Below are 9,884 nucleotides of genomic sequence, written 5' to 3'. Positions count from 1 at the left end.
TCAATTCTTCTATGATGTTAGTGCCAGGTGTGGAACTCAGGTTTTCAGGCTTGGTGGCAAGTGCCTTTAGTCACTGAGTCTCTGGGGTGATGTTGAAATGTCTTCACGGTAAATGTGTCTAAGATGATTCTTTTACAAGAAGGAGAGACTGGCCTTGAGTTTTCGTTGGGAGGCCTTGATGACAGTATCCCAGAATTCCCCTTTATTCTGAGGTCATCCAACTCACTGAAGGCTGACAATCTTCCTGGTGATGTCCTTGAAGCTCTGCTTGACCTGCTTATTCCTTAGTGTGTAAATGAATGGGTTCAGTAAAGGGGCAACTGAGGTATTGAGGACAGCAACACCCTTATTGAAGGCAACCCCTTCTGTTGCTGAAGGCTTTATGTACATGAAGATGCAGCTTCCATAGGAGAGGGAGATGACAACCATGTGGGAAGAACATGTGGAAAAGGCCTTCTTCCTCTGCTGTGCAGAAGGGATCTTCAGAATGGTCCTGATGATGCGAGTGTAGGAGAGAGTCACCAGCAGCAGGGTGACTATCAAGGTCATGGCTGCTAAGACAAAGTCAAAGAGTTCCAGCAGCCTTGTGTCTGAACAAGCTATTTCTATGAGGGGCCCGTAGTCACAGTAATAATGATTGAGTACATTGGATGCACAGAAATCCAACTGACTGGTCAAGATGATTGGGACTAAGATGATTAGGAACCCACTCAGCCAAGAGCAGAGGACCAGCATGGTGCACACCCTGTTGCTCATGATGGTGGTGTAGTGCAGGGGTTTGCAGATGGCCACATAGCGGTCATAGGACATGGCGGTCAGAAGGTAAAACTCAGTGGCTCCGAAGAAGATGGCAAAGAAGTACTGAGTGAAGCAGCCGGCAAAGCTGATGGTCTTAATTCCTGTAGAGATGCTGAAGAGCATTCGAGGAGTAAACGTGGATGTGAAGGAGATTTCGAGGAAGGAGAAGTTCCTGAGGAAGAAGTACATGGGTGTCTGGAGGTGGGAATCCATCAGTGTGAGGACGATGATGGTCAGATTCCCCACAATGCTGAGAATGTATGTGAGGACGAGGAACAGGAAGACACATATTTGAAGCTCAGGGGTGTCTGTGAGTCCCAGCAGAATGAATTCAGTCAAAGTCTGATTTTTAATTGCCAACATTGGCTGCTTGTGAGTGAACAGAGGAGATAAATTAGTGATAAGACAGAATTATAGAATGTTTAAGATAGATAAATATCCTATTCTGTAGAATTGTGGCAAGATTGCCTCCCGTTAGTTCCCCCCGAGTTATTTTTTGCCTGGTATACATTTATAAATTATATGGTGCCTTTGTATAATTTCTGTATGCTTTTCTTGTAAACAAATACCTAAATTATTGTCTGTTTTAAATTTTCATTTGAGCAGCCTCTGCTGAAAAAACAAGTTAGCTTTTTGGCAATTTCACTCATATTTATAATGTGTTACTGTCTCTCCCTTACACTTCTTCATATCCGTTCCACCCTTATCAACCACCCTTCCTCCTGACCTGTTACTTTCCCTGACTTTTGGCTTTGTCCTGTGGCTGCGTCATTTGTGCGGTGTTGGATTGGTACTCTTCATCATAGCCTGGTGAGGGCAACAGGGAGCACCCAGCTGAAGCATCTTTGTGCCTTTTGATCTTTTATCATGTCAGTCCCTTCTGCAATGATGCCTTGTCTACATGACTCACTTGGCTTCAGTGGGAGAGGAAATGAGGCTCACTCACAGTCTAAGAACCTTTAGGAGGCAAACAATTGTAACAATTTCATTAAGATAACGATAACTGAATAGTCCCCACCTTCCATCTGAGTTTTGTGATTTGGTCCATCGTTAAAGAAATCACCATCCTTTCTGCTTATTGACCTCTGAGGTCTTCTGTCTGTCAGGTCCCATTTTTCCATCTTACACAGAATCAGCAGAGGGACAGATGATTCATCTCTTGTTTATTATGGTTCTGACACTTCTTCTGTACTTATATTTATTGGCAAACATGTGATTTTATTGTGGCTAACACAGGAAATTTATGACAAAAGTTGCAAATCTCATTTGAGAGTTTCTGATGAAGAACTTAGCTAGATGGAGGCTGTTTATATCCTACCTTGGGAATTTGAATAATTACCTGTTGCATAGATGAGAAGTAGGTCTCTGAATATTTATGGAACTATTATAAGAGTCTTTTTCATAGCTCTGAAATTCTCAATTCCTTATCAAAGATATCTCCATCTGATAACACACATACAAATTTTATCAATGATATACATGCATACATGCATACATACATACATACAGACAGACAGACAGACAGACACAGTTCTTCTCATTTGCCAGTTTTGCTTTAAGATGTTTTTGCCAGAGGACCGCTGGACAAGATAACGGGCTAGAAGCTGTCTCCATGTGTCCACTGAAAGAGAAGAGTTAGAGTAAGAACAACAGCGTACTCTTCAGTAGGAAGAGGAGGAGCTTTGGAAATTGGCCACAGTAGTGACAGTGTTCCTAAAATGTGCAGAGAAAAAGACTGCCAGTGCATGGGGAAGACCCCAGCGGATTGATGAAGCTCCATCCTGCAGGCTCCATGATGCTGGGCAGGGGCGGGTGAGCAGATTCTTATCCAGAAGGTAAGTCAGATAGGCCCTGATGAAAATACTCCACAGTTCTGATCCTAGGATTAGCCCCCCCAGCCCTCAACAGCCTGGGACCCAGCTGTACATTTTGATGAGATGATGATCACTGGGGCATATGGGTCATCAATGGGGAGGGATCCCATTTGGCCATTCCATATGACTTTAGAGGCTAGAGGAAGGATGCATTTTTTAAAAAACTTAGAAACAATCTTAGTTTACATTACCAATCCCCCTCTTCCCTCTCCTTCCCATCCTCCCACCGACCCCTCTACAACCCACCCTGACCCACTCCCCAAGGATAGTGAGGCCTTCCATGGGGGAACCTCAAAGTCTGTCGTTTTTGGAGGACACCTATTACTCAGAACTGAGTTACCATAGACAGGAGAACACGAGAAAGCAGAGAACATGAATTGAAACTGCTACAGTCTCGAAGTGAGACACCGCCTGATGAGGCAGAAATAGAGAGCGTGAGGGCCAGGTGCCTACAGATTGCAAGAGGCTTTACTCAGACAGCGATGCGAATAACCCCACCCTCAGGGAGGGAGCAGTTTGACAGCCTGGAGTTTGGCAGCTTCAGGGTCTAAGGTCAGAAGGTGGATCAACTTCTGGAGCTGTCTTCACTGCTATAGAAGCTCCAAACCCTGAAGTTCCAGAGGAGCACGTGACAACCGCACGAAGGAAGGCTCTTCACTGGTGCAGATCTCTGTACACAGGCTGCGTTTCACAGTCACAACACATTTAAAGGCACCTGGGCTAGAACATTAGGCATCCCGGGAGGCATAATCGGGAGAGTCTTGAGAGGGTGAAAGATTCTGCTCAGCCCACGGACTGCAAAACTGAGCATGACTAGCAGAGACTCCAGATGTCAAAGAAGGAAACACATGAAAGCAAAGACAGCTCTGGTGGACATCACATTAGCAGCTCAACGCACAGGAAAGACAAAACGCTACAGTTCGAGTGGTTCTCCTGTGCTTAGACCTGACGGCCTCCCGCTTTTGAGGACACAGAAAGAAAGTATTCAACACTTCAATTTTTCTTTATTGTTTTGACTGTTGGGATTGCTCCCTTTTCTCTTTATTACAGTTTTTGCAGTATCTTTGCATCATTGTATTTAAAAATATGTTTATATGTTTTTTATATCTTATTTCCCTTCAAATATTGACTTACTTTTGTTCACATGCTTTTTTTTTGCTGGGCAGTCTTTTTTTTTTTGTTCTGTGTTTACTCTTTTTCTCACTTTATATTATGCTTTTAGTAGTACTTATTACTTAAAAAAACCAAAACCCATTATATTTTAAAGCAAATTCCCTTCTTACAATTGTCTAATTTGGTTTATGAATTATTTTTGAATTATGGAGTAATCTCATTTTGATTTTTATTTTCTTTAAATTTTTTTTCCAATCTCATGTTCATTTTCTCTTTCCCTCACAGCATTTTTCTCCACTCCTTTTACTTCCATTTATTTCATTGTTTCCCCTTTATTTTAGCCCTTTCTTTGACCCTGTTCCTTATCTTAGTAATTTATTATTTTCACATTTATCCCAAATAGTTAAAAATTGCAAATTATTTATTTATTATTGTGTGCATGAATGATATGTGTCCATGGGTGTGTATATCATTGTGCATATGTAGAGGTCAGAAGATTGGAGTTGGTCTCTCCTTTATGTGGGTTCCTGGGATTACATAGAAATCACCTTTATCCTCTGAGCTGTCTCACTGGCCCTACTCTACATAATTTTGACCTAACAATATTTTAAAATAATAATAACAATATTGTATATTGATGTTTTTTGGCCATCGATATATATTGGGTTTGATGTCGCTCTTACGACAGTGTTATCATTTAGTGATGTAAGGGATTGTGTTCTGGAATGTTATTTTAGCTGGGCAAAGATGTGCTGCACAATATTACTTTAACTGGGTAATGGGGCGTTACTTTTGTTAATGCTGTATTTGTTTAATTACGTAAAGATGTGTCGCATCTGTTTCACCCTGCCTGCCTGAGGTACCTGATTGGTCTAATAAAGAGCTGAACATGTGGTCAGTGCCTGGGCGGGAGAAAGGATAGGTGGGACTGGCTGGGAGAGAGAATAAATAGGAGGAGAAATCTAGGCTCGAGAGGAGGAGGAGGGAATGAGGGAGACACCCAGGGTAGAAGCCAGGCAGATACTAGCCTTCTAGACACAGAGAAGCAGTGAAAGTAAGATATACAGTTTTAAGAAAGGTAATAAACCCCAAGGCAAAAGGTAGATAACGCGAAGCAAGTTAATTTAAGTTAAAAGAGCTAGCCAGAAACATGCCCAAGCTAGGACAAACATTCAAAACTGATAATAAGTCTTGGTGTCATGATTTGGGAGCTGTTTGGTGGCCTAAAAGAAAAAGAAAGTCTGCTATAATAACAATCTAACCAAATAATATCTAAGCTAAGAGGTGTGCAAACTGAAACACAGAAATACCAAGATTACGAGAAAGGAAGACCACATGATTCCCCCAGAAGAGTGTGACTCCTCAATATGGAATTCAGAGTTACTGAGATAGCCCAAGTGCTGGATGAAGATTTCAAGTGTTTACTGGCTAAAATGATGAATGCTTTGACTGGCTGACCAGCATTAGCTTCATATGCCAGTGAACTTACCGCATGAATAGGCCTGGTTGCCTGATAGGTGGTTATGCTGTGGTAGACCCTGGTGTTGCCATTGTGGCTACCACAACTACCCTGCTGATCAGTGCTAACTGTTACTGCCAATCAATGAAATGTTCAGATGTACAATATGCATAGCACTGAACACACACACACACCTATTATTTTGAAGTAAACATGAGAGTAGATTGGAGCAGGGTAAGCATAATAGTACATAGCAAAAAGTGACTGGTCAGAGAAAATTACTCTCTGTCCTCTACCATTGCCTGGGTGACCTCCACATTCTCCCTTGAAGTGTGCTGTGAAACTTGGGACACGTGGGGCTTCTCAAATGTGTCTTCTATATCCTCAGAGTCTGAGGCACAGAAAGCCCTGCCAATTTCCCATCTCTAATTCACCAGGGGCAAGACTGTGACTTGCTTGCTCATCTGGGGAACTAGAGGCTGGGAGTTTTCCTCATCATCTGCCGAGAAGACACAAGTGGCAGTCCAAGGGGAGGGAGAAACTGTATCATCCCAATTAAAGGGGATGGTAAGGGCAAAATACCTCTTATTTTTATCACTACTTACAATTTTGTACTTTAATTGTTAAGCTACTGTGTTTTGACTTCCATTTCACTTGAAAAAATTTCATGGTTATCACTGCTTTTCCTGCACATGCAAAGTCATATTTCTACAATACTTTCTCTACTGCCTATTGTATGTCTAATCCATATGCTCTCTTTATCACTCATCCCTTCCTCCATGCTTCTTTTTCTCATATACCTTAATTTTGTCACCTGAATATTGGTATGCTTAGCTCTAAAAATATGTATGTGACATTTTTCCCAACTAGGAGTTCAATACTATTATCTTGACCCTTATAGCAGAAAATTTCCAAACCTAGAGAAAAAATTAGATATCTAAACACAGAGAACATTTAGGACCTTAAAGAGACGTGACCAGAGAAGAACCTTTCCACAGCATATTATAGTGAAGATGTCAACAGTAAAAAGCAAAGAACAAATGCCACAAACTGCAATGGACAAAAGTCCAACTCACATACAAAGGCAGAAATAGAGTAGCATCAGATCTTCTTCTAGAAGTCTGGAAAACATAGAATGTATCTCAAGCCCTGAAAGTAAATATTTATTAACTAATATTGCTACACTCAGAAAAGATTCTCTCTAAAAATTGATGGGAAAGCAAGGGTATTTCAAGACAAACGCAAATTAAAGCAATTCACGGAAACCAAGACAGTCAACTGCATATATTTCACTTGGAGCAAGGACAAGTTCACTTATGAAAACACAGTTATGTGAGAGGAACAGAGGAGACATGGGAAAAAGCCAGTTCTGTCCAACACAGCATTAGAGATTGACTGGCAAGACTGTATAAAGCTGATTTTGTTACAGGATCATCCCCGGTGTTCAGTTTTCAGGACTCCGAATGAGCTGGTAGTGAAGGAAAGAGGTCAGATGACTTCAGAAGGACTTTACCTTTTCCTCACTGACAGGGGAAAGTGCTTTCAGTGTCGGGGACTTCATCTCATATTCACCAACCCTCTTGGCTGGCTGTTGTCCCCTTCCTTTTCATATAGAACATGGGCTTGGCACAGACTTGGGAAAGGTTCTCCAGGTCACTGGTCATGTTACACTTTTACAGAAAGGTTAGTGTTCTACTCAGGAGCCTCGGACATCAAAAATCTTTTGTATTTTATGTTGTTTTGACTTTAATATCTCTGTAATAAGAAAACCCTATGACCCATTCCTGAAATCTCAGGGACCCATCTTTTTTGTTGTCACCAAGAATGTATAATTAATAAGATACATGGAACAAGTTCCAGGCTCTGAAGTTCCAGGCTCTGGCATCGCCTCATAATTACTATTATTATTTTAGCAAACAGTTCCATGTTAGCATTTGAAGCCCCATGTGCACATTCCATATAGTTCTGTGACAGTTATGTGCCAGTAATTTTACAAATACATTTTTTAGCTTTGTAAATGATAAAAGGTGGAAAAAGTCAGAGTCTTGCTGTGTAGCCCAGGCTAGCCTTAACTGACCCCCCACAACCTATACCAGCCTCCTGAGTATCTAAGTACTGGACTTACAGGTATACATGCATCATTATGCCTGGCTAACAGTTGGGAACAATTTGAGCTTCCAACAATATAACACTTTTGTCATATCAGAATTACAAAATGCAATAGGCCAATCAAATAAAAAGGAATAGAAAGGATTTATGTGAACTCACGTGGAAAGACGTATGTGATGCGCTGCTGTGGACAGTCATGTGGTTCTGAATGCAGAAATCATCAGCAGGGGTCAGTTTTGTTTTGTGCCTGTCATTGTTGCTTCAATGTTGTAAAACAAACATGTGTTTTAATAAAAGGGACATGACTTCATGTTTTACCATCACAAAAGTAGTGTTAATATAACTATAAACTGAGACTATACATAACCTTTGGCTTTCAGGGCAAATTCTGTATGATTCTAGCCATCCATGTCCATGAGAAACACTGACTCAGGAGCCAGGAATGGACAGAAACTGCGACAAAGCTGAACCTGCCTGCTGCTCTATCACCACCTGCTAGTGTAGCAACTGTCCACAACAATTCACAAATTTAAGAAAAGTTAAAAGGATATGCCTACTCATCTTTCTGTAGATCATTTAGCATTCATTTGTCTGCTTCTTTCCAGGCTAATTTAAATGTATTAATTTGCTGGCACCTGCTCATCAAACGGTTCTCTGAATAAGCAGCATGTCTTCAAAGCCTTGTTTTTCTCTGTTCTAATTGGTCTGAGTCTGGCTATATGCTTCCTCTCTGATTAGTAGACGTGATCATTGTAGTGCAGTAGTCTTATTATTGTTTTGCTTGTTTGTTTGAAACAGAGTCTTGCTATTTTGCCCAGGCTGGTTTCCTTGAACTCAAGTGATGTTGTCTCAGCTCTCTGAATAACATATTGTAGGGGCATTTCATTAGAACTCATCTCTAAAGTGTATTTAAACTACGCAATTCAGAGGAGACCTCAGTCATGTCAGTTGAGGAAAGAAGTAAAAATCTCACGAGACCCACATCTAGACTGTGCTAATGAATTCTATTAATCAAGAATCTTTAAATGAAACTTTTAATAGGAGAGTGGGGAAGAAGTTCCAAGAGGCTCTGAGGAATCTTACAAGAAGACATCAGCAAAGGGGGAGAAGATGTGTCATTTTCTTTAGTAGTGTAGCCACTGACAAGATGCTCATGTTCCTGCAAATAATACTTTACCTATGTTCATGCAAGAAGCCCCGATTGGCTTTTATTTTCTTTGCTAAAACTCTCAAGAATAAAGGATTTATGTGTTAAATAACATGTAGGAAGAGTTGGTATCAATTGTGACTGACTCAGTTGAAATATTTATTGAATTGAACTATTAGTGAAGAATTTTATGCAAGGTAGAGATGCAAAGAAATTCTAGAGTTTTTCCATATGTTCACATAACATTATTCTTTCTACATAGATATGTGTTGTAATTTTTCTGACCTCCCATCTATGGAGTCTCTGGTATCATGGACCTAATTCCTTTCCAAATGCATACGTATTCACTATGTAGCATAATCAGAAACCAAATGGACCAAAACTGTGCCCATTTGGTGAATACTATGGACGTTTAACACAATACTGTTGCTGATCCACACCTGAAAACCATCTCATTATTTCTGAACAGAGCCTTGGACAGAAGCCATGCATGCCCTCAGGGGTGTCTTCCTTCTTCCTGGTCACCTCGTTTTTTATTAACCCCTGTGTTTAAAATCTATATATAAGTATCTTTTAATAAAGCCCAACTCTGCTGCACACTGGCTAGCCATGACATTTTTTTCTGTGTTAAGGATGAGGATCCAATTTTACCTGAATCAAGGTCCCCCAAATATTAAGGGAACCCCTAAGGCTTCTGTAGATTGCAGTGTGGAGCTGTGCCACTGCCACTGAACACAGAGTCAGGAATTGTCTTTACTGGAATTGACTCGTTCTGAATATGATTTTTTTCTCTCAGACCAGTATTATCATCCAGCTGAAAAACCTAGTGCCATATTTACCATTATGTTAACCTCCTGATGCTTATTAGATTTACCTATCTGATTTTATAAGTATTTTACTGCATGTATGTATGTACACCACATGAGTGTCTGGTATCCATGGAAGTCAGAACTCTTTGTCTTTATTGTGTCCCATCACGTCTTCATTGTGCATTTTTTCCCTCTATGATCTTGTGCACTTTTTATTGCTATTAATATCTCCCTTTATTTCAGATAGAAAGAATATAGGGTGGAACTTTAAGTCTTTCATATTTGTTGAGACTTATTTTGTGTACTAATAGTTGAGTAAATTTTGAGAAAGTCCCTCGGGCTGCTTATTTCCATTCTATAGTTGGTGGAATGTTCTATAAATATCTGTTAGATACATTCAGCCGGGTGTTGGTGGCGCACACCTTTAATCCCAGCACTCGGGAGGCAGAGGCAGGTGGATCTCTGTGAGTTCGAGGCCAGGCTGGACCGACAGCCTCCAAAACAGAGAAACCCTGTCTCGTAAAACCAAAAAAAAATATGTTAGATACATTCAAATTATAAGGACATTTAAGCCT

At 40.6% G+C, this 9,884-nt stretch overlaps 1 protein-coding gene across 1 annotated transcript; it reads right to left on the bottom strand.

Annotated features, from left to right (window-relative positions):
* Positions 1 to 222: 222 nt before the first annotated feature.
* Positions 223 to 1,161, bottom strand: LOC121143088 (olfactory receptor 6C4-like). The gene has a single exon (XM_040754295.1). The coding sequence runs from the start codon at positions 1,159 to 1,161 to the stop codon at positions 223 to 225; it is 939 nt and encodes a 312-aa protein (XP_040610229.1).
* Positions 1,162 to 9,884: the final 8,723 nt, after the last annotated feature.

The sequence above is a fragment of the Mesocricetus auratus genome, unplaced genomic scaffold (assembly GCF_017639785.1).
Source record: "Mesocricetus auratus isolate SY011 unplaced genomic scaffold, BCM_Maur_2.0 Super-Scaffold_100011, whole genome shotgun sequence".
NCBI lineage: Eukaryota > Metazoa > Chordata > Mammalia > Rodentia > Cricetidae > Mesocricetus > Mesocricetus auratus.
Note: the sequence above shows the minus strand (reverse complement) of the source record. Positions and strands in the feature narration are given on the sequence as shown.